We start from the raw sequence: 25,973 nt of genomic DNA, 5'->3' as shown, positions 1-25,973 counted from the left end.
GGAAAAGCGGTAGTGAATGAATGAATGAATGTAAATGATGCATGTAGAGATCGATCAACTTGTCCGGTGATGACGTTCACAGCTCTGGAACCATTTATCTTTGGCCACTGATCCTCATGTAGCTCCTCCCTTTTCTCCATCCCTTCTTTCTAAGCCTTTTCTTTTGCTGACCCGGGAATGACGTGCACTCGAAAGCAAAAGGAAGTCAGTTCAGTTGGAAGCATTAGACGGCATTAGCGCTGTCCACTTTATCCCAGTCATGTGGCCAAACTGGGTCTTTCCCACGGCGGTGCTGTGATTGTTCATTCGTTGCTATAGGTAAGGACAGCTGTCAAATATGCGTAATGGTCAGTGATTTGCATGAGTAATGTTAGCAGGTGATTGACAATGCTTGCCTTTAGAACTTTCCCTCTTATTTAGAAGTAATGGATTTATTTGGTTGGGCACGCCTGTCGGGCAAGTGAACTATGGCTATACATTATTAGCTCAATCTATTGCTTTTTTTTTTGTAGCCTCTGATGGTGTACTACCACCTGATGAAATGACCAGTAGAACACACATTGGACTACATTTTCTTCATAGACAACCGTAAATTCAGTAAATTGGAGAAAGACTTCTTTTTCCTAAATGTGCAAACGCGTATGTAACAACTTAATAATTCATGGCATGGCAAAGTGGAAATCACATTCCATCAATAGAACCAATGTTGTAGCAGCACTAAGGAGCAAACTGCTCAGCCAGCATTAATTATGCATTCATTTATAAATAATCGTAATTGTAATAATCGGCTTGATGCGGACTAGCTATTTTTAAAACACTGCTACTGTCACCTTTTGGAAAAACTACATCAGCAGGTTACATAGGTTCACAGCTATTTATATCAATATTGTTTTCCATGGATTTAGAGACCCTGGCGGTTCCTATCGACTACTAGAGATTCTGCATTTAATTAGAGGTGTTACCGCAGGAATGCAACTATTTGTGGCAGTGGGCGGGGTAAATCACACCACTGTTTAATTTGCATAATTGACCATGACACATTTCATATGACTGTGTTGAAGCTATGTCCATACGAATATGGGTATTTTAAAAACACATTTTTCTATGTGTTTTGACCACTCGTCCACATGCAATTGTACGTGTTCTTTTTTTTCGAAAGCTTTCGGAAAACCTCGGCATGAGTGCACATTTCTGTGTGGACAGGTAAAAGGGAGCTTTTTGGTTGATAGACTATCAAATGTTCAACATTATCATGTTTTTAAACAGCAGAACATGATGATATTGACTTGCCATTGTTTCATATTGTCCTATGGTAGATGTGCGTGGGGCTGCCTTATAACACACACAGGTGAGGGCTGATGGGGCTGATCCGATCCAATCTTGTTATTGTGTTCTGATACCAGTGTAATTCAGGAATTGGGCAATTGCATTCCAGCCTGTGTAAAGCCTCATGTGAAATAAGGATTGAATATGGAGAACCAACAATGATTGTAGAAAAATTAAAGGGGCTGGTGCGTGTCCTTTCTGCTGCTACCAAACAGCATGATTTTAGTTTTACTTAGGTTCTAGGACAATCTATTATCATCAAACCATCTTTTTAGTATGACCATTTCTTCTCTGACCTTTCTAATGATATCGTCTGTACTCCCTCCAGAACAAAAAGCAGTGGTATCATCCACAAATATTACCAGCTTTAAGTCTTTCGTGACTTTGGAGATATCGATGTACATGTTGAACAGTTTTGGTCCCAGTATTGACCCATGGGGAACTCCACACGTAATATATGAACTTGCAGATGTGTATTCTCCTAGCTTTACGTATTGCTTCCTTCCAAATGACCTGCCATTTGTTATTGTTGAAATGGAATCACTGAATATTCTGAACCTGTTTCTTACTGAGTAGAGTATTACTGATTGGATGCTACCAAATGCATCAATGCTGTATCTTGTATGCCAAATCAAAGCTGGTCTTTGATGTAACTTGTGCTAGCAACAGAAGCCCAAAGCAGACATCCCTCGAAATTGTACCTTATCCCAAGTTCTCTGCAGATGCTTCTTTTGATGATGAACTTTTGACTTCCTCCTCCGCCTCTTCTTCACCACCGTTGGCAGAGAAGGAGCTGCGGGGAGAAACATGCAAATATGTCGTCTTGAGGGATTAAGGCTTTCCCAGCTAATGAGTTTTTTTCATTAATTTTGCCTGCTATCTTCCCTTTCAAATCCTTTTAGTTACCCCCCCCCATTTGTTACAGCAGCTGTCAGTACTTAATACACGTTTTGTGTTGACCCAAGAGAAGTTCCCATCAGTCACAGAGACTGGATGTTTATTTTGACTACACTTTGTCTGCTGTAGGCTTTTCTTGCATATGGTACGAAACACCTAAATGTTGTCAAAAATATACCGTGACTGATTCATGCAGCCTCACAAACAGCTGGCCTTCTTGCAAGCCCTTAGTTTGGCTGTCACTGCAATTATATTGTTGCACAGAGAGGCCAAGAGAGCAAACAAGATACACCAGGAGGAAGAGCGAGCGAGCGAGCAAGCGAGCGAGAGAATCCACACAGAAAGGGAGGGCTTGCAAGAGAAGGGAGCGGTGCAAACTGAGCAGGATGGCATGAGAGTGGGAGCGAGGTGGCAAGCGAGCTAGGATTAATATGTGCGGGTGCATGTGTGAGCTTCATTCAGAAAAAGCGAGACGCTTCTCAACGTTAAACAAGCTGTAGTAAGGAGAAAAGTGGAATGACTATTTTACATGCTGCCAAGAATGGGATACATTCAGCTTTGCCGTTTTAGCCAACGGCAGGAGTTGCTTTTTGTGATGCTTTTATTGTGAAAAATCAGAGCTGACTTGTCTGGAGCTCCACCGAGATGACCTCTTCATGTAGTAAGTTTGTTCTTGTTTGGTACGTTGCTCTTTAATGGTGCTCTAAGCGTGGCATGCAATATGCTTTGTTCTCTGAAGTTCTGCAGGCTATTTATAGAGTTATGTAGAGTATCGGTGTCCTTATGCATGTAATGCGGTTCGCACATCAAGTTGTCAGAGTTTGAATTAATGGCTAACTGGCTTAAGTAAAAAGTTATATCCAGTTTGCAGTCTTGATGATTCCCTCCAATTTGCAGCTGAGGTAATGAGGAATTCCCTTCCACTGTTTCCCTGCGTGGGTGGAGGGGTGTGGAGGTGGTCTGGCTGCCGGGGGAGGAGAGTCACGGAGCAAGTAGGCACCGCTGCAACTCTGTCATACCGAGTAGCGAGGGGAGGGGTGTGTGCTAGCAAAGAGGGACAACCTAGTCGCTTACATAAGGCTGCATGTGGGAAGTCCTGTGTTAAGAGACCTTGACGCTTATCCACAATGATCATCTTAGCTGGGAGGCACAACGGCAGCGTGGGTTGTCATCATGACAGGTTAGGTGTGCAGCAGCAACAGCACACGCTCAAATCACATTTCATCTCCCTAAGACAATATACTTTCCAGTTTTGCATGAGAGGAAATGCAGGAGCAGTGAAATGAAGGGGTGGGGGCTGCATAGCAGTGAGAGAAGCACAACAGAAGAGCCCTCTTGAATAAAAAAAATGTGCTGCTACTATAAATAGAAAAGTGTCCTCATTGACTGTTTTCAGGTTGATGGGACCTGGCTAGGAGGACCTTCTCTGCACTGATGCCACTGATGGAAGTATTGAGACTAATTACGTCCTTGTAGAGCAGGGGGTGTTTTTTCCCATCGAGGCCCACACAAAGTGCGGGGTGGGGGGAATATTTTGCCTTTTGTTTTTTTTTTGTTGAACGTGTTAATGTAATGTAGGTTACATTATGCTATGCAGTGAAAAACAAAACAAAAAAAAAAAACAAATTTCTTTTAAAGGTGATAAATTAGCATTACCATGATACAGTGGCGGAGCCACAAATTTTTCATTGGGTTGGCCAAGGCAAGGCCATTATTCACATAGGGGTGGCAGTAACTTGATACCTGAAATGTCTCAGTAGCTCCGCCACTGGTGGGCTGGCTGGAAAATGACCAGTGGTGGCCATGGCCACGTAGCTCCGCCACTGGTGTGACATCTTGCAGCATTTAATTTCTGTTATTGGTGGGTCGGCAGCAAATGGTACCTGGGCCAGACTTCAAACTGTCCAGTTTTTTGTTTATTTTCACCACTCCACCCAGATCTGTGATTTGCTGGATGTAAAGGTGAAGTTGGATCACTGTTATTTCGATCAATCTAATGCTTGCAACTGATGATTTAAAAAATATATTTTTTATTGGATTTTTAAAACACACATTTTTTTCCTGCCTCTTGGAAGCAATCCATTTTTAAGAATGCTTGAATGGACGTTTTGCCTCCCCCAAATCGTAGCAATAATGATGAGGAAGAGGATTCTCTCCGACACCAAAATTAAAGTAGAGAAGAATAAACAATCAACTGATACAACACAACACAAGCACTGCAAATCAATTAAAACAAATAAAATCAAACAAATCAAACAAATAATGCAAATCAACGAGTCACTGGCACAGACTGTCACAAGGACAAGTGGATAAATCCAACACTTTGTGTGGAAATGTTCTTCCACATGCTCTATACGGTTTACATCACAACATATCACAAAGAATTTGAGAAGCTGAAATCAGGATATTGACAGTAAATGAAACATTAAATGAAAAGACTAATTGGTTACCAAAATAGTCGTTGATTAATTGGAGAATAGATGAATAATTGATTCATCCATTAATCTGTGCAGCTCTAAATCCATCATTATAATCAATTATATATGCCTGTTTCTCAAATCTTTGGTATTGGCACTCTGATTAAAGAAGTCGATTCCAGACACAGACTCCACCCCAATATGTCTATCAGCGACCGGCTAGAGCCCATGTGATCTCAACAGGTGTTTGCTATTGTGGTAACAAAGTAGCAAGGAGCAAGAATGATGTCAGACGTTGCACCTGAGTGCAATACTTTTCATGCACGAGATTCCCATGGCGGCACATACCTCGGGATGTTTAATATGAGTAAAACGTGAAGCTGCATCACACAGGAAACTCGGGACGGCAAAACGACATTGGCTTCAACAGAAAAGCGAGCCCCATCGATGGTGAGAAATGGATCATGGATGGGCGATCAAAACAACGTTCATAAAGTGTCCTCGGCTCCATGTACGTGTGCGCTGATTTTAAAGTTAATGTACACGTCATTGTACATCTAATAGTTCACTATGAGTGGAGCACAAAGCATGCCTTATGGGCACTTTATACATTGAGTTTGCTGTTATTGCTTAGCTGTTACCTACGTAATAGAATGGTAGTTCATTGTTGTAGTGTGTTAACATAATTGTTGGGTGTTGTATTGTTGTTTTGGTTTGCACCGTCGGTAAGTCGTTCGGTTTGACGAGCTGTCAGTTTGTACTATGTTAACAAGCAAGTTGTTGACCGCCTCCTGCAGGTTGAAGAGTGCCTTATTTAAGTAACCTGATTTACAATGCATCTACTGTACAGAGGTGTTGCAACAAACCATCCACACATTCATATTGTGTGCAAAAAAGAAAATGTGTCATATCCTTCTGTGGTGGGCCAAAATGTATGGCAAGCCTAGGCCGCCACAGATAAATGCCTTGAGCTCTGAGGATCCACTTGAAACTGAGCATGTTAAACTACCCTTACTGAAACTGAAAAATAATATCCATACAGATTGTCGTGGATTTATGAAACAATGAAAAGGTTTTGCATAATGTGGCCGTTTCTTACTGTATCCTGTTTATTTGTTTTGTAACTTTACACCGCTGTTTCCCAGGTACTTGGTGCTCTTGCAGCCTGCATACTAATTGCCAGTGCGTGGGAAAAAGGACCGAGCGCGAGACAGAGGATGTTCGAGAGGGAGAGGAAGTGTGGTGAAACAAAAATAATAGCAACCCCTGGAGTAACTATTGCTGTAATAGCCTTTAAGTCTCAGAAGGTTCATCTGGCGCCAGAAAGAGTGTCTCATACGAGGGTCATTCTGTTAGTGTTCACATTGCATCTTGCGAATTTTGTGTTATTTTGATGGTTTTGGTTTTGGTGAAACGACGCACATTATAAAAGTGACTTTCTGCAAGCACTGTCTCACTTGGATGACTGGCCGCTTGCTGGATTTTTGGGTTAGGCCTGCAATAGCTGGCAACGCTCAAGCCTCCATCTCTGTTTTGGCATGGCAGCCCCAGACTGCCAGCTGTTGTTAAATATGGTGCTGGTAAATGGATGTATTGGTGCACTTCATGGAAGACACTGGTCACCATCTGGAACCAGATGTTGGGCTCTCCGGTATTGTCATACACACAGAAAGTAGGAGTACATAATCTTTACATGATGAATGTGGACTTTTTACACCGTATTGACTAGTCCTGTAGATGCCAAAATTTGGAGAGGACTTGGCAGATGCTGCCAGTTAAATTTCATTGCGTTATTAATGCAATATGGGGGGGCTGGCTAAAGGTATTCAGTGTTTCCCACAGGACTGCAATCTATTTATGGAAGTGATTTCCAGGATGGGTTGGACAACGTCACCATTTAATTTGCAAAATTGGGCATACCTATCAACATTTGCATTTGACATAAGGGGAGGTTTTGAATTAACCACCTATAGTCACCTTTACACACCTATCAGCCAGTTATAGTGGACATAATAAAACTAAATAGGGCATTTAAGATGTAAGACTTGCTATCAATGTGTTTCCAAGGGGTGTGTGGCAGACAGGAAATGACATCGGGGTTCAGAGTTGAGTTTCATCTTGCCGTGTGTTATAGCTGTAATTGTAGCCTGTGTATTAAGAGATTTTATTGGGATTATTGTGCATGTTGTGAAATAATTCAGATCCACCATAAAAGTCTCGTTTTCCATTGATCACATCTGGTGCCGTACATTACAGTAACACTACTGACACCTAGTGACCAGTGTAGAATACTACAAATCAATATCTTTGAATATGTCTTCTGAATGCCTTATATCTGTATTTTGGCTCATTTAGCTGTTTTTATACCTGGAGACCGTTTCGTTTAGGTTGGAAATACCTAATATTAGCTTAAATATGCATAATCTTTGAGTCATAATAAGTCATATGCACCAGTGGACAGCATGATTTTCTTAAATGAATATGCTTTTGAAAAACCATGGGGGCAAAGGCATGAAATTTGAAGCACCTGCATATGGGAAATTTACATTGGCAATGACTGCACTGAAAGTAAACAGCAGACTTCAACAAAAGCTGGAAGTGGAAGTGATGCTTTTAAAATACAAAATAAAAAAAAATGGTGTGGACCATCACAAAAGAAGGTATGAGAAGTGTTTTTTATTGTTTAAAGGTCCCCTTAGTACTGTAAATATTTATTTTTTGAATATGTCTCATGTCCCACAATACAATATTGCAAGTGTGCTGTCCAAAACCTAGCCTTGATGTTGAAATATAGACTGTTTTTGTTTCTGTAGCTTTAATGGCAATGCACTGTTTGTCCATGTTTCTTGACAGATTGTGTGGCATTATGCTTTTGAGTAATAGGTCTGTATTGCAGCCACTTGTGCACCATAATGCATTGGTACATCCTGAAGCCGTTCTGTAGATTTGGCGTGGTGGCCTATGATATGGTGTTCTCGCTTTAAGAAATGGCGGTCTTATTCTATTTTCTTCATGGGTGCTAGGAGTTCATCCATCACATTCGGCTCCACAGCAGCATGTGCGCCAATGGTGGGAATTGACTGAGCCTCAATCGATCTGAAGTGTTGAGGAGTGGGCAGTTCACAACACTTGCAAGTGTGAATAATCATTTTGTTTTTCCAGCTCTGGGGATAAAAGTAACTGATGCATTTGGGGTATTTTCATGTGCAAGAATGAATGCCCATGCATGGTTGTTAAATTAAATTGTCTTTAATGGGCTGTAAATACGGCATGCACATTTGTACCCAAATGCATAATTAACATGCCCATCTTTAAAACTATATTCTAAAGCGTGGACCTATGTGAGAATTACCGTGGTAACCAGATCCTGTAATGTCAGCCAGGGATCAAACTCTTTCGCGACAAAGTGGCGGGCAAGGAGCAAATCAGTTTGTGTGAATGGGATGTATTTTAATTACTGTTGTGGGAACACAACTGTCAGCATTGTGGATGTGCACATTTTTAAATGCCTCATTGTGGATGAGTCCCATTCTGATCACTGTGTAAGCCCCATTAAGCCTGGGGGCTCTTCAAGCCACATTCGCTTGGCACATGTGCATTTGTTTAGTCTGTGCCTTTAACAACCCCCCCATGATAGTGTTTCTGTGCGTTAAATGAGTTTTAAACTGAATAGCCTTGAATAATGGCCTTGGAATATGGGGTGAAGGTGCGAGGGTGGGCGGGGGTCGTGAGATGATAAGGAGTGGAAAAAAAATATGGGGGTGTTGAGGTATACGGCTGGGTTTCTCTTGGTGACAGAGCTTGTTGCCATGGATCTGGTCCTCCCATTGGTGGAGGGCTCCTCCAATCACTTAACAGCACGGATTGTTTCATCATTGAGAAGTTTTTCTCTCTGTCTCTCTCTCTCTCTCTCTCTCTCTCTCTCTTCCTGTCTCATTTGTGAATCGCTGCTACTCCATCTTCCTCACCTCTTTACACTCGTCCAATCTCTCCAAAGTAAAAGTATATATATTATATATATGTTATGATTAGAAGATCTCAGAGGTAGAATGGTGTTTGGTACGACTGTGTTTAACATGTAAGGGGCACAAGTAACAATTTATTCCACCTCATGGTGGGTAATGGTTGTGGTTTTATTGGTTTCGGTCATGCCTAAGTTTACACTGAGAACACTTGCACGAATCAACAAGAAGTACCGAAAAATAGTAGGAAGAAACAGAGCTTATTTTAACGTACCCCTTCTCCATGTATCATCAATTCATGTAGTTTGTTCACTTCCTGTGTTTAAATGTCAGCATTTTCTGATAGGGAGAGAAAATGGCTAATAAAGTGATGAAAGTATTTTTAATAAATGACAAACACACTACAGCAACTTTTTTCACACTCTTTGAACCCTGCTGCAGAAACAATGGTGCAGCTAATTTACGGCTACGAGAACTACAATTCAATTCAGAAAGTTGTTTCCTTTAACAGGTGTATTTTTATATTTTTTTAAAGTGTGCTCCTCCTGTTTGACTCTTAGTCCACATCGTAGTTTGATTGAAACACGGTAACTCTGTAACATGGAGAAAGAGAATAGCATTTTATTTTATTTAGCACTTTGAATGCTAATGTGTATAATTGTGGTACACAACCTCTCTGAAAAACAAAGTCCACCAAGCAGGATGGTGGCTCTGTATTCATTTAGTGCTTTTCATTTGATGCTGTTCCAGTCATAGTTTTATACAACACATCATAAGTAGGATCAATCACATTGCTATAATGTTCGTGTGTTTTATCCAGATGTTGAAAATCTCCCCCTAGCTAGTTCCATGCTAAATCGGTAATACTAGCACAACACTGGACTTCAGCCACGGTCATCACATTGACAGCACGTCAATAGCAGCTGTATCTCCAATTTTAACTGACAGTTCAATGAAAAAATCAGCAGAGAAATGTAAAAAACACTGGTTAGTTGGGCCATTCTTATACCAAGGTAGCACTGTATATGACAATAAAAACAATACCTGTACTGCTCCAGTCGCTGACAGGCCATGTCAAAGTCAAACACAGCACCAGTAGATACAAATAACTTTGGTCTTGCTACAAGACAGCAGCAGCATAAAAACATCCATGGCACTGTTTTTTCGTGTTAGCCGCTACAATAACAATATTGCTGTAGCTTGGTTAATATACAAGTCAGTTATGTAAATGGTACATTGTTAGTGTTTTTTGTTAAGGCTTTAGTGTCAAAATGGATACCTCCTATGACGTCTGTTGTTAGCTTGCTAAACTAATTTTCTCTCGCACAGAAAAGGAACATAAATGTGTTCATGTTTCACATAAGGATTGTGAATGATGGGCAAAAGTAGTGCAGTTTTCCTTTAAGTTAAATTACAAATTAAAAGTATTACAAAGTACAGAAATATTTATAAAAGGTACTAATGTACAGTAAGGTGAGTAAATGCAAATAGTTACTTCCACTGCTGGTCATGATTGACATGCTTCATTTCTATATGTTCAGTAGTATAGTGCTTCAAAGTAAAGGATCTGAAATGGAAGTCAAATGGAGTCTTTATGGAGAACCTGTTATCTGTTTGCTGAGTTAGCTAGTGGAGACCAAACCTTGACAGGAGCAGAGTCCCCCATGACCCAGTGCATGCAGAATCCTATGGAAGAATGTTGCAGCAGGGACGGCTTTTATTTTTGTTTTCAGACGTTATATTTTTCTTGCATAATGCTGCTTGGTGCCTGTCCTCTGGCTGCTCTACAACTGAACGTACAGTACATTCAAACTAGCGAGAGCAACTGTGATAAGGACTTGGAGGGGAGGGGGGTATCTACAGCAAGGTAGGTAGGTAACAAGGAAAGGGAGAAAGGAGAGAATGAGTCATAGCTTGTCCCACAGGACCGAGGGGGCCGGCTTGTGTGGAGGAGGATGGCGTCAGCAGCAGGGGCTGACAGTTTAAGAAGACACTTTACAAAAAAAAAGAGGAAGAAAGGGAGAGAACACTTTAGTCGTGGGCAGACGGCGCAAGAGGCATCGACTTGCGGGGCGGAGGTGGAAGGGGCGGGGGAGAGAGGCAGGAAGGAAAGAAAAGGGGCATCCTCGTTGCACTGAGAGAAGGACAAGCGTAGGTGGTAGCTATGACGTAGATGGTTAAAGAGAAACCCTCTCTTCCGCTCCCATTGACCATGTATGTCCTTTGTGATTTCTTAACGTCTATAAATGGAATTGATCACTATCGGAAGTGTAATGTTGGCTGACTGTGCATGTCTGTGACGCTCTGACTGAGACTGCCAGCTTCCTCACACCCCTGGGAGATTGTGCAACCGATGCAAAGGGGAATCCTCTCTGACATAGACCAGCGTGGCGCCCGCACAGTCTGAACAAACTGCAAACGCTGCTGATATATGATACAGTATGTGGAAGCCACTGAGTTTGCACAAACCCGGGCTGTTACAACACACACATACACACACACGTGAGCCTTCACTCTGTGACGATATATGTAACCTTCCCGTCTTTTGTGATAGCGGCTTCTCTCTCTCTCTCTCTCTATCACTGATGTCAAATGGGCGAGGTGCACAGCTGAATACAGAGCAGATGAATTGGGTCAAGCAACCTGTGGACGTCCTACCCATTGCTGTATGTGGGTTTGTGCAGGCATGTGCATGTTTGCACACTCGTTCACCTTCACCTTTTATTCGCCATCTGCAAAGATAACACGGAGAAGTATTTGCATTTCAATGAGATCCATTTAATAAGAGCTTATTGATTAAGCAGAACTTATTAGGTACCAAATTGTACTCTTGCAATAATTACTGGGATAATTAGTAGTTTGGCTCACAGTGTTCACACTGTTTCATAAGGGCCCAAGCACCGAGTGAAAGAGATTTCCAGGCTCATACCAATAAGGTCATACTTCTCTACACCAATGCCCATAACCTTTTAAATCTGTTATTGTTTAAATTTTGATTTAACAAGCAGAACGTATTAGGTACCAAATTGTACTCTTGCAATAATTACTGGGATAATTTAGTAGTTTGGCTCACAGTGTTCACACTATTTCATAAGGGCCCAAGGACCGAGTGAAAGAGATTTCTAGGCTCATACCAATAAGGTCATACTTCTCTACACCAATGCCCATAACCTTTTAAATCTGTTATTGTTGAAATTTTGATTTAACTGCAGTTTGCACACCTGGAGGTAAGAACTGCTCAAAGATGGATTTGACAAACTACTGTAGCTTTTTCCTTAATCAAATGTCATGACATAACCACGATGAACATAACATGAAATAATAGTGGCAGCTCAGAAGTACAAACCGTGTCTCAAAAGGATTTAGTAATTTAACAAAAACGGTTAAACTATGGTAAAGGGCTGTTCATCTAGAGCAGTGATTTTCAACAACTGTGCCGCGGCACACAAGTGTGCCGTGAGGAATTATTCTATATCACTTTTTTTTAATTAACATGTATTAATAATTTTCTGCAAATATTATGTCATTGTCGCGTGTCATTGATGTAAAGACTGGCAGAGCAATGTAGCTGATTGCCTCGTTCCTTTAATAGACTTAGTGATGCACGTGAGAGGTAGTGGTGACATTTTATAACATTGTTGGTTAAATTAGTATGCGGATCAAAAGGATCTGCTGTGATGAGTCCGTAATCAGGAAAAAGCTGAAAGAAGCAAATAATGTTGGTTATTGGTGTGCCGCAAAATTTTTCCAATGTAAAAAACGTGCTGTGGCTCAAAAAAGGTTGAAAAACACTGATCTAGAGCCATGGTTCCATAATGAAATTACAGATCGTTTTGGCCCAGATGGACAAGGAGAAATTGTCAAGCATTTTAGGCTAAATTGTAGGCTGTGTGCCGGGGACGATGACAAACTGATGGTTGGTATAACGATTTGCAGGTCTCTACCAGAATTTGTCACAGTGTCACAATAGAAAATGACAGGAGATTGATAGCACTAATTTCCTACATTGGTGATGATACATCCTTGAAGATGCTTTGTGTGAAATGTTTTTCGCAGTGATTTTGAAAACTGAACCTCAATTAGACAAGTTCTAACACTGCAAACTATTTCTCAGTCCCTGACCCATCTTGACCTGCTAAATCTGATGAGTCCATACCACAAAAAATATGTGTACACTTTTGTTTGGAACAATACACATATCTACACGCATTTACACCGAGTAGCCCTGCCGGACAGTGCTATCGCTTTCACTCAGTGGCTCACGTGGATGCACAAGTTCAGTGTTTCATCCATGCCAAGCATCCTTTAGTGTGGTAACATGACCCACTGGGCAGGGCGGCTTGCCTCATGTGCCTCAGCTGGTTGCCTGTCATTAGGAAGTTTCCATTTTGAAGTCACCAGTGTTGCCTAGTGAGTGCCTGTGTGAAATGGGTCAGCGTATTTTTTCCTGCAATCTGACACGTGATGAAGAGGATTTTAGTGAGCCGAACATGAGTATACATTGCATTACATTGATTTACTAATCAAGGCCAAAAAAGCAACATTACAGTAAATTGCATTTGTACCTGATTTGCATTATTATGCCTTACATGAGGATGGGTTGGTAGATACTGAACATCCAGTTTCTCCTAATGCTCCTAAAGCGTTTGAGTGCCTTAGAAGTGAAAGGCCATTTACCATTTACTTAAATCACTTTACCTTAACTAAGGAAGCTTTGACAGGATTGACTGATTTCATGATTTACTACTGATTTAAGTGATGGTATTAAAAAGAACGCTCATTCACAAGTTGAAGGTGGGATTGAAAAGTGCAAAGGGTTTTCCAGAGACCTCAGTGGTATCACACCAGCTGCGCCAAGAGGGTGCCCGAATACAGGACACGTTTTTGTGATGTTCAGAGTGTCCCTAAATGCATCGTGCATTCTTGTAATGACAATGAGGAAGTACCGTTCTCAGGATGCGAGACATGTGTATGAGTTGGTGATACATACAGTATATGGTGTGAATTGTACTGCTGTTGTGTTCAGGATAGAATGAAAGGGTGTCAGACTCTGCACGACTAAGAGCCATGTTTGTTCTGGTGCACATGTGTTAATGACACTAAAAATGTTTACTAAAATAAATTGGTTACTGCCATTAACTTATTTTTGATAGCCCTAATATTTAAAAGCAATAAAAAATTCATTAATACATCAATTTTCTACCGCTTATCCTCACGAGGGTAGCAGGGGTGCTGGAGCCTATCCCAGCTGTCTTCGGGCGAGAGGCGGGATACACTCTGGACTGGTGGCCAGCCAATCACAGGGCACATATAGACAAACAACCATTCACACTCACATTCATACCTATGGACAATTTGGAGTCGCCAATTAACCTAGCATGTTTTTGGAATGTCTCCGGAGAAAACCCACTCATGAACGGGGAGAACATGGAAACTCCACACAGAGATGGCCGAGGGTGGACTCGAACTCGGGTCTCCTAGCTGTGAGGCCTGCACGCTAACCACTTCCACCTGGCAGCCACAATAAAAATTTAAATATTAGAATTCAAAATAAATACATTTGACATAAAATCAAAAGTGATAAACTTTTTTTTAGAATTTAGTCAATGAACAAAAATTCTATCCATGTTATTCTTGTACGTTTGTTTAACTCTGGCGCAATTAAAAAAATCTTCATAGTACAGAGCGCTATCGCAAATAGCCAGTTAAACAGGAAGCATGAAGAGGCTGCGGCAGTTAAAAATGCTTCTCAAGATCAGTCGCTGTATTTTTTGTCGAGAACCCCTCAACAACCCCTCAATCAGTTAGTTTTGTGCACTAGACCAACATATGGTGAAAAATTGCATTGCTACTCCAACAACAATCTGGAGCAAGGGGTAGGTTTACAAGAGGGTGTTAGCTGTGAACTTGTACAAGGATTGGGTCTGACATTTGTTAAGTCATTACTGTCCAATCGATGCAAATCTTGCCATCTTGATTCTGCAGGATCGTTTTGTTTTGTGCTTGGATGTAACAAAACTGAGTTGCATGGTGCATATCGGCTGAAAACAGACACTCGTATGTAAGTTTATATGCACTAAAAAAAGATTGCATTACATCGATTTGAAACCAAAGTGTTCACACCTTAATCCAATGGTGTCGCATTCATGGCATTTGTTGTTGCTGTCTACCATGAAATATCACCATAGCCACAAGTAATCGTACGACGAAAAGCTGTAAATTATTCCATAGTGGTGTTCGTTGTGGTACCGATTTGCTACTCTCTATACCAGAGGTAGGGAACCTATGGCTCGGGAGCCAGGTAGGGCTCTTTTGATGACTGTATCTGGCTCTCAAGCATTTCTTACCACAATAAAAATGTATTTTTGCTAACATTTTAAAGTAAACATCACAGAAATATCACAGAAATATTAAAAATCAACAACTTTTTTATGCATTTTAATTCGTCCATCTATTTTCTACTGCAATACGGCCGACGATATCCATCTTTCCTGATATTTTCCAGGTCAAACACCAAAACTCGATTATTACTGGGTAATGCGGTAGTCTACCTCGGTCATTGAGGTGTCAACATGTAAATATAAACTTTTCTCCTTTAGTCAAATAGTCACCTAGCTAAAGCTGCAGAACCAAGCCTTCTGGCAAAGATGGCCAAAAGAATGAAATATACTGAGTATGGTGCAAAATTATGCAGCAGCAGAAGTTGTATTAATGGCAACAAGTATTTGATTTATTATTAGACACTGCGCTGCTCACGAAAGTGTGCTGGCCACACCCCATTGGCGTGGGGTAGTGTGCCTGGTCTACACGATTAGAGCCCATTATATCTAAAACTGTTGGTCTTACATAAAAATGCACACATTTTATTGCATTCAATGTTTAAAAAAATGTATATGGCTCTCACAGATACACATTTTAAAATATCTGGCCTTCATGGCTCTCTTAGCCAAAAAGGTTCCCGACCCCTGCTCTATACCAACAAGTTCCTTTGTGTTGATGAGAAGTAATAGGTCAACTTGGAACAGCAATAAAGTTATTGTGCGTCTGTTATGCGAGGTGGACATTTGAGCTAGGATCAAATTAAAGGCTCAGCATGTATTTATTACCTATTGTTTAGGTAGTGGTCAGTGTTGAAAAGCCAGTCTTCCACGAGTCATTGCAGCCTCATCCACACTTCTTCCAAAATGGACAATACCATGCAACTGACACATAAGTAGTTTGGTATGTAAGCATGCCCGGAAGCTTACATTTTGCTCGCTGTGCCACCTCCCTTCACGGAGACAAAGCGACTACATGACTGACAAGAGGTCTCATTCATTGAATCATTGTTCTATGAAGCATCAAGGTGCTGAACCAATGCAAACAATTAACCCTCTTCCTGCCTCTTTGGAGGCAAGAGACGATCAAAACAGAAATGTATGCACAAGAAAATATATGGCTGCCGGCACATTAGCCACTTCATTTCATTTATTGTGTGATTTTAGTTTTTTTCTAGCTTTTTCCTTAATCAAATATCATAACATAACCACTATGAACATAACATGAAATAATAGTGGCAGATCAGAAGTACAAACCGTGGCTCAAACAGGTTTTCTAATGTAACAAAAACGGCATCTTAAACTATAGTAAATGAATAGTAATGGAATTTGTCACAGCGGCACACGCAGTGGCAATAGGAAATGAGTAATTAGTAATTAGAAATTAGTAATTTCTTGCCCCTACATTGGTGACGATACATTCTTGAAGATGCTTCGTATGAAATGTTTTTCGCAATGATTTTGAAAACTGAACCTCAATTAGACAAGTTCAAGGAGATACCTTTCCAAGACTGTGAACTATATCTAAATCTAAATCTGATGAGTCCATACCACAAAAAATATGTGTACAGTTTTGTTTGGAACAATACACATATCTACACACACACAAGAAAATATATGGCTGCCGGCACATTAGCCACTTCATTTCATTTATTGTGTTATTTTAATTTTTTTTCTAAATAAGAAATCTTACCACATTTTAATCTTGCAACACGCTTGACAGCAATGAGTTATTTACTAATACACTGGGATTTGTTCGCTATTTGATCTCATCTCTGAAAACGACTTGGTGTTAGGATGCGATGTTTCACACGCGGAGCTAATTTGTGTAAAATGCATTAATTTGTGTGGTCCACTGCGTGTTCCCCTCTTGATGCATGTGCTAAGAATCCACATACTTATTTTTGCTCATCATCCCCCCCCTTCGCCTGCTTGTCCTTCTCACCGGCGCTCGCTCACCACAAACGGCGGCAGTTGAGAATGACGTAGTCTCCCTGGCAACCCTGTGTGCCAGTAGCTGAGAGTGTGTTGCGGGAAGCAGCGGGGGGAGTGTTTGAGGAAGAGAACATGAAAGAGGATTGGGTGGGAGGAGGAGGGACGAGGTGAAGCCGGTTTATTCATAAGCACTCTATTTCTGCCTGTGAAAAATTCAGCCTGACGAATCCAGCCCTCCACCCCTTCCCTTGCCATTAACACAGTCTAGCACCGTGGACTGACACCAGTGCAGGACTTTGAATTTCATCTTGAAATCCTTATTTTTTTATTGCTTCTTTCATTTCAGTCGCTGAATATCAGGAAGGACTTGAATGAAGCTAAAGCATAAGCGGATATGTTGCAGGGCTTGCATAAGCAGCATGGGCTTTGTTGTGGGTGTCCTAGTCGATGCCTTGCTATATCATGCTGCTTATGACGCAGTTGCTGTAGCATTGCAAGGGTTCTCCCTGCTCTGGGAAACCCTGCCTGTTTTTTGCTTATCTCGACTATCCTGCAGCACACAGTGGGTTTATTGTCATATACATGCACGAAATCAGTTTGCGCTTGCATACGTTAATAAACCACAAGTGCCATTGTTGTGTTAGAGAGAGACCCAATTCCTACAGTGTGATGCCCACTGCTTAGAAACCTGCATTGAAAGTGGTCAAAGAGTGGACTATTCAGAAATGGTAGAATCTAAGCCCTTTGGTATTTTGTCCTCTGTGCTACAAGCAGCAGCAGAGATGAGTCATTCGCGTGTGAATCATGACGTCATGCTTGTCTTTCTCTTCTTCTTCCTCTTTTGCTTTGTTCTTTAGGGATCCTGAGTCCAAGTCCGACCATGTTACTGCACTGAGACCCGGGGAGAGAAGCGAGAGGCCCCAGAGGACCCCCTTTGCTGGCCTGTTGATGTGCCCTGTCCTCCTCCCTCTCTGACTGGCTGGTTGGCTAGCTGCTCCCTCTTCAGTTCACCTGCTTGCTGTAAATATATTTGCAGCTTCTTTTAAAATAGGTCTATTAATAAACAGCTTGTGAATTTTTTTTGAAACAATGACCTCTCTCTCTCTCTCTTCAGTCCAACCCTGAAGGCTAAGGCTGACTATGGACTGCACTTTGCCTCCTGCTGCAGTCCAACCCAGTACACTGCCTTAGTGGGTTCTTCACATCATCCTACTCTTGAGTGTTTCCCATCCACACTTAGTGTAAAACGTGCGATCTGATACCACCTGGAGGTAGATATCATACATGCATTATATACACACATTCTATGTGTTTATGCTGACTTCTAAGTTTGACCCCCCCCCCACCCCCCCCCCAAACATTCAGCAACTTCTGGGTCGTGCACCCAACCTCCCTTCCCCCCGTCTCCCACCCTCTCCCTCTCCCAGAAGAAGATGTCAGTCAGCCTGACAGCAGACATCCAGAAGGAGGGAGAGAGTGGGTCACTCATCGAGCCCTGCGGTCGAGGCAAGACCTCCCCTCAACCACAGGGCACCAAGGAAGGGACAGGAGAGGGTCTGGAGCTTGAGGATAGCACCCCGCAGGATGTACAGGTGAGGAGGAAGGAACATATTACAGCACACAAATCTTTCCAGTTGATTTGAGTATTACAGGTTATACATACACCAACTTCATCAATTTGTTCAGTAGTTTATCAGGAGTTATGTGGCCTTCCTTTCCTTCTCTAGAACAGTCCCTACCTTTCCACTCTTGTTTTACACACAAAACGCTCCACCCAAAGTAGACCTAGTGACATTCAAGCAAATGCGTAACATTAAAGCGCGAGACAAAACGACATAAATGTTAGCAACACGAGCTGAACTGCTAATGTGATACTCACATTTTAACATCTGCATCAAAACTAAATGATCAAACTGACAGTTCCCACTTCTGGAGCTGATTGATGGAACAGTTGCCAGAGCTCCAGATTTCACTTTTTAAGATGTGTAGTGAAGCCTATGGACATGTCAGAGGCAGTATGATGTCTATGAGAAAGAGGTTGCTTCTTCATGATAACACAAAACTGCAACTACAAAAGCACCTCATCTAAAAAAAAAAAAAAAAAATTCATATGATGAGCGACATGCATTTCACTTGGATCATCCTTAAGAAAGTCAATTTTGCATAATAGGGGACCTTTAATCCCAATCAAGTGCTTTACAAAACAATTGGAAGCTAACATGACATGAATTACTTTTATAAATATACACGTTTTCATTAACTTTTGTGGTTCTGTAATGAGTTTTAAGCCATTCCTCTTTTTCTCATCCAAAATCAATAGCTCACCACCAAAGGTTAATATCACAGAAGAATATTTTTCACGTTCACTGTGTAACCTTTCACTTAAAAGTCTCATATGCCTTGCAGAAACGCACTCCAAACCACAGTCATGGCAGGAAAAGGGCCAAGGTAAGCTATTCAAAATATGTGGTCCTGATTTTCTAAATCACAGATTAAAAATGTTCAAGCAGTGCCAGTGCCTAAGTGTATGACTAAAGAGTCGATGTATAACTATAATGTTTAAGGGTTTACTGTCGTAACATTGGCTGAATTGGATCACGCTGGTTTTGTTCTGAGTCCACATAATCTGCCTGCGGAAAGCATCCTAATGAGCTCTGTGGTATTTAGCCTCTCTGTGTTTGCTATCTGACGCTTAAGCCCCTCCTCCATTCCCCATAGAATTACTTTCTTTTTTGTTTTGAACAAGATTCATTAGATATTTATGCTGCGACACGCACACAAGATGTCCTGTTTTTCCCCGGAAACTCCCATATAGTGGCTTATTTACCCTTTAAAAAATGAAATTATATTGGTATCAGTAAGGAAGTGCTTGACTGACATTGGTAAAAAGTTAATATTAATTTCATTTTGATATTTTTTTTTGATATTTTTCTTCATGCTGTTTCAGTCAAATGCTAAACTGAAGTTGGTCAGGAGTCTGGCAGTATGTGAGGAATCGTCTGGTCTGTTCTCCAATGATGGCCCTCCAGAATCGGTACAGTTTCTTTCATGGTCTTATGTGAAATGCTGAGCACATCACCATCAATCTGTGTGTCATTTGTGGCAAATGAGAGCAGCGCAAAGTTGTTTTTTTATTCAGGATATCATACAGCTCCACATCAGCTGTCCATCAGACAAGGAAGAGGAGAAGTCCTCCAAGGATGAGTATGAAAATGAAGAAAAGGAGAAGAAGGACAAGACTCCACGGAAGATGTTGTCCCGGGGTAAGTTTCTGTTTGTAATAACATCAGATGATCTTTGTCTAGTGTTTTTGCAGGAGGACCTCAAAAGTATTAGATGTCGTATTAGTGTTGATTAATGTCGTATAGATGGTTGTTGACTAACATTTTTACAGTACATGAGATCCCCAGGTGGCATTCTCTGACTGTTACTGACAAAAAAACAGTGAATAATTGAGACGCCCATGAAAACGGCCGTTTCGACACTCTTAACACAAACCAACCAGAGTTCAAAAAACATTTTCTCCCTCACTTACAGTGCAACCAAAAATAAGACGTATGTTGAACACACAATATAACTACCACATGTAGTATGTGTGGATGGAAATAAATACTTACACACTAATATACATGCAAAAAATGCTAATTCATTATTCGCAAGCCATGTTGGGTAACCTGTCGGAAGTATACTTTGCAGGTTGTGAAATTAGCATAAAATAGTATTGTTTTGAATGTAGGCAATATGCCTTGAGGGTTATGAATTAGTATAAAATGCATGTACACTGACAATCGAAACTTTGAGACCATATTTTTCAACATTATTTTTATTTTGAAGGGTTAGGATATTGGCATACAGAACCAAAAATCTGAACGTTTCAAGAATAATTTCAATACAAATAACTTGGCAACTTCCAAACATAGTCACAATAGTAAATACCACGTTGATGCACAGTGGGGATGCTCATCCGGGTGTTGTTCCTGCCGGGTGTTTCCTGTGCTGTACGACTGGCATGGCGAGACCGGTTCTGCAAGTGTTGCAACCAGTTGTAGCGATCCTCTCGCCCTGGACGTGGTCTATTGTCAAGAGAGCGTGTTGTGGTATTTATGCAGGTTTATGATTATGGGTTGGAAACACATACGCCTGGTTATATCACTGTGCCTCAAACAGGCGTCCACCATACCCAATGCCGGAGACTTTGTCCATGTGATAGATGTGGCATGATTCCGTTCACTGGATTAACAATGCTGGCCTTTTATGCTGGCCTTTTATATAGGCTTCCAAAACCAACCGTTAAATGATGCAGACAACCACTGAGTATAACATAATATACAACATAACAACTCGTCATTGTTAGTTTGTATAAAATGTATATGCCAGTGTATGCATAGGTTATACAATAGCACATGTTAGGTTCATCCTGAAATGTATCTGAATTACCCTAACTTCTTGTGAGGTGTGTATATACAGTATACTCTACATACTTCACCCTCAAATAAAAAATAATGTATAAAAATAATCATCTATGGTAGGTCCTAAAACAGCAAACTCAATATGTTTTCATAATACAAAATAAGAATACTAGGGAAGGGAGCCATTCCGTAGCTTTCAGAAACTGTGACCCCCCCCAGAACAGCTGCCACACAGAACAGAGCAGATGCCACACAGATCCATACTAAAAAGTTTTAACATAGACTATTGATGTCAAGGTACAGTGAAGAAAATAAGTATTTGAACACCCTGCTATTTTGCTATTTCTCCCACTTAGAAATCATGGAGGGGTCTGAAATTTTCATCGTAGGTGCATGTCCACTGTGAGAGAGATAAACTAAAAAGAAAAATCCAGAAATCACAATGCATGATTTTTTAACAATTTATTTGTGTGATACAGCTGCAAATAAGTATTTGAACACCTGAGAAAATGAATGTTAATATTTGGTACAGTAGCCTTTGTTTGCTATTACAGAGGTCAAACGTTTCCTGTAGTTTTTCACCAGGTTTGCACACACTGCAGGAGGGATCTTGGCCCACTCCTCCACACAGATCTTCTCTAGATCAGTCAGGTTTCTGGGCTGTCGCTGAGAAACACGGAGTTTGAGCTCCCTCCAAAGATTTTCGATTGGGTTCAGGTCTGGAGACTGGCTGGGCCATGCTAGAACCTTGATATGCTTCTTACGGAGCCACTCCTTGGTTTTCCTGGCTGTGTGCTTCGGGTCGTTGTCGTGTTGGAAGACCCAGCCACGACCCATCTTCAATGCTCTGACAGAGGGAAGGAGGTTGTTCCCCAAAATCTCACAATACACGGCCCCAGTCATCCTCTCTTTAATGCAGTGCACTCGTCCTGTCCCATGTGCAGAAAAACACCCCCAAAGCATGATGCTACCACCCCCATGCTTCACAGTAGGGATGGTGTTCTTCGGATTGTACTCTTCATTCTTCTTCCTCCAAACACGCTTATTGGAATTATGACCAAAAAGTTCTATTTTGGTCTCATCTGACCATAAAACTTTCTCCCATGACTCCTCTGTATCATCCAAATGGTCATATGCAAACTTAAGACGGGCCTTGACATGTGCTGGTTTAAGCAGGGGAACCTTTCGTGCCATGCATGATTTCACATCATGACGTCTTAGTGTATTACCTACAGTAACCTTGGAAACGGTGGTCCCAGCTCTTTTCAGGTCATTGACCAAGTCCTGTCGTGTAGTTCTGGGCTGATTCCTCACCTTTCTTAGAATCATTGAGACCCCACGAGGTGATATCTTGCATGGGGCTCCACTCCGATTGAGATTGACCGTCATGTTTAGCTTCTTCCATTTTCTAATGATAGCTCCAACAGTGGACCTTTTTTCACCAAGCTGCTTGGTAATTGCTCCGTAGCCCTTTCCAGCCTTGTGGAGGTGTACAATTTTGTCTCTGGTGTCTTTGGACAGCTCTTTGGTCTTCGCCATGTTACAAGTTAAAGTCTTACTGATTGTATGGGGTGGACAGGTGTCTTTATGCAGCTAACGACCTCAAACAGGTGCATCTGATTCAGGATGATACATGGAGTGCAGGTGGACTTCTAATGGGCAGACTAACAGGTCTTTCAGGGTCAGAATTCTAGATGATACACAGGTGTTCAAATACTTATTTGCAGCTGTATCACACAAATAAATTGTTAAAAAATCATGCATTGTGATTTCTGGATTTTTCTTTTTAGTTTATCTCTCTCACAGTGGACATGCACCTACGATGAAAATTTCAGACCCCTCCATGATTTCTAAGTGGGAGAAATAGCAAAATAGCAGGGTGTTCAAATACTTATTTTCTTCACTGTAATTCCTCACAGTTTTTTATGTTCCTTTCCTTTGGCTCTAATTATCCACCTCTCCCTCATCCTTTCAGCAGAGACCCTCAGGCATCATTAGACTCTGAGAGCAGCACAGATCAAATGGCCTATCCTGCTGTCTAGTGTAGTGGAAAATAGTGGAAAACGATCCCTCGAATAGTGTGTCTGTTGGTGCGTGTGTGCATGTATATGTGTATGAGGGCACAGAACTGCAACAGCTTTACTTTTCCTGATGGTGGGATGCTGGCAGATGTGTTGTAGGCTTTTTAGCCATTATGATGAGCGGCAGTCTTGACTCCCCATCTCTTTTTTTTTTTTTTCCTCATCTGATTCTTCTGTCGTTGCATACACATTTGACTTTCCCTCTCTGTATCTGTGTCAGACTCCAGTCAAGAATACACTGACTCCACGGGTATCGACGTTCATGAGTTTCTGGTCAACACACTGAAGAACAATCCCAGGTGGGTAATTTATCAATTTACACATGCATTGGCAATACCATTGGATAATAATCCAAATTAGTTTATAAACTGCATGTCAAACTGCTTTTGAATAATTGAATTTTTGTTTTAGTCGCACATATGATGATGTGCAATTAACATTTTGACCATAAGAATGACAGGGAAAGTAGAAAAAAGTTCCCAGTCAATGAATGTGCATGCTCTGTAAACAACTGTAGCCACTGATCTTCCTCCCATGTCCCCCACTTTGGCCTACCAGGGATCGAATGATGCTGCTCAAACTAGAACAAGATATCCTGGAATTCATTAATGATGACAAGTAAGTCATGTTCTTCAAGTGCCTATTTCACATCCATTTGTATTTATTTATAGATCAGGCCGAGGTGATAAGGTTGCCAGTTAATAAGGAGCTGGTTTTATCTGTCTATGGTCTCTTGTTTGTTGGAGATGCTGCTTATCAATGCCAAATAGTCAGAGTAATTTGTCATGATAGTACAATAACAGATTGAAATCTCTTGCTATTTTTTAACACCTATTTTGTCAGATAAATCTTTTCCGTCCACTCGTCCAATTCTGTGCGTGTTTTATCTTGTAGCAACCAGTATAAGAAGTTCCCCCAGATGACTTCTTATCACCGTATGCTGCTGCACCGCGTGGCTGCCTACTTTGGCATGGATCACAATGTGGATCAGACGGGCAAGGCTGTCATTATCAACAAGACAGGCAACACGCGCATGTGAGTGTTTGGAAGCACTGCTGAGAAATACTAGAAATGATAACTTTCTACTGTACAGTAGATTTTCACTGGGGTTAAATTGTGGGACCACCAGCGAATGACATATGCCCATAAAAGTCCAAATCCAATCGCCCTCACGCTCTTATAAAGCAATTTAAAATATAAAATGTGTAGGTACTCATCTTTAATGGATGATAATGTAAGATGTGAACAGATGTTCATGTTGTAGGCACTCGGCTATGGTGCATTTAAGGACTGGCAAAGTGCGAAATATCATTGACTCTCAAGACAAGGAGTGAATGAGAGTTTTATACAGAAAAAGCTGCCGATTTTTGGAGAAAATTTATATTAACCTTATGGACCAAAAATCTGCAAATTTGAGCCATGAATGTTTAAATCCACTGTATATTGCCACTGTATTTATGTCTCAGGAACACTATTGTTTATAGCAGCATACAGCATATTTGTGACAAAATATGTCGTTGGTGGTGAAATACTGTTTTGTGACAGATTTTGCATACTTTTTTGGTAGTATAGTTTCTGTGGCCGATTTTTTTCCACTTTGTGCTTCGACTTTCTCGCCTTCACTTTATCATGCCTTTTCAAAAATGTATTTAATAAATAATGCAGTTTTGGTTATTAACTAAAACATGGGTATACTGTATTCAAGCACAATTTACGTGTTTTTACCCCTAAATTACATTTTTTGAAGGATTAAAAATGGCTAAATGAAGTAAAATAATAATATAAGGCATGCAGAAGACTCATTATGATATGTACTATGCTACACTGGTCACTAGGTGTCAGTACTGTTAACTGTAATTTTTGAGACACACAAGCACCAGTCTTGGTCAACTTTTATTGCAGTTCAATTCAACGCTTAACCTCAGAGGTCACGTCTTGTCCGCCCGTCCCTCAACTCCTTTAGTACTGCAGCGCATTTACAACAATACACATGCACACGAGTCTTATTTCTTAAATGGCTTATATTCTCTGGTTATGTTTACCATATTAGGTAATGCAAATGTACATTTGACTATAGAGGTCTAATGTTAAACATATTTCAGGTTTTCTATGCTCTAACTATGAAAATTTTCCATAATATATATATATATTCTTATATATACATAAGAAATCTTATTTGGCGGAAATTAACTTCTGGTTAACTGGAATAAATTAATCTTGAATGTATGGGGGTCAACTGTATACTGTACCTTGACAATCATGCCCATGGTGTGCACCTGCTTTTTTTGTAGCCCTGAGCAGAGGTTCTCAGAACACATCAAGGATGAGCGTAATGTCGACTTCCAGAAGAAGTTCATTCTCAAGAGAGATGATGCCAGCATGGACAAGGATGATAATCAGGTATGTTGTACAAGTGCACAATCTACAGCATGTTATATCTTCTAAAGGTATAATAATATAGAAACGAGTGAACACACAGCCATCGTCTATCAAATCGGGACAGCGATTTGTCTAATTTGGGCGCCTTATCATGGCCATGCAGCAGACTTTCGTCAGGGGAGGGGAATCATGCTCTGCTTAACAATGTCAGAGTACATGTTGGAGTTTATTTTTATGTCAAAGAACCATA

At 40.9% G+C, this 25,973-nt stretch overlaps 1 protein-coding gene across 17 annotated transcripts in view; it reads left to right on the top strand.

Annotated features, from left to right (window-relative positions):
- The first annotated feature begins 2,371 nt into the window (after positions 1-2,371).
- Positions 2,372-25,973, top strand: part of r3hdm2 (R3H domain containing 2) — a 39,963-nt gene continuing 16,361 nt past the window's right edge. For 2 of the 17 annotated variants that reach the window (XM_078798372.1, XM_078798375.1), the window contains exons 1-11: positions 2,531-2,884; positions 17,712-17,874; positions 17,969-18,125; positions 18,220-18,446; positions 19,261-19,302; positions 19,802-19,888; positions 19,994-20,117; positions 23,565-23,643; positions 23,903-23,962; positions 24,239-24,379; positions 25,636-25,744. In XM_078798372.1, the coding sequence (XP_078654498.1) occupies positions 18,288-18,446; positions 19,261-19,302; positions 19,802-19,888; positions 19,994-20,117; positions 23,565-23,643; positions 23,903-23,962; positions 24,239-24,379; positions 25,636-25,744 (801 nt within the window). In that variant the 5' untranslated portion in view covers positions 2,531-2,884; positions 17,712-17,874; positions 17,969-18,125; positions 18,220-18,287. Of the gene's footprint in view, positions 2,885-17,711; positions 17,875-17,968; positions 18,126-18,219; positions 18,447-19,260; positions 19,303-19,801; positions 19,889-19,993; positions 20,118-23,564; positions 23,644-23,902; positions 23,963-24,238; positions 24,380-25,635; positions 25,745-25,973 lie in introns of all 17 variants that reach the window. The other 15 variants (XM_078798373.1, XM_078798378.1, XM_078798365.1 and 12 more) reach the window with 14 other exon arrangements.

Source organism: Doryrhamphus excisus, linkage group LG18 (assembly GCF_037039965.1).
Source record: "Doryrhamphus excisus strain RoL-2023G ecotype Guam linkage group LG18, RoL_Dexc_Guam_v1.1, whole genome shotgun sequence".
NCBI lineage: Eukaryota > Metazoa > Chordata > Actinopteri > Syngnathiformes > Syngnathidae > Doryrhamphus > Doryrhamphus excisus.
This window is presented reverse-complemented; position numbering and strand designations above follow the sequence as displayed.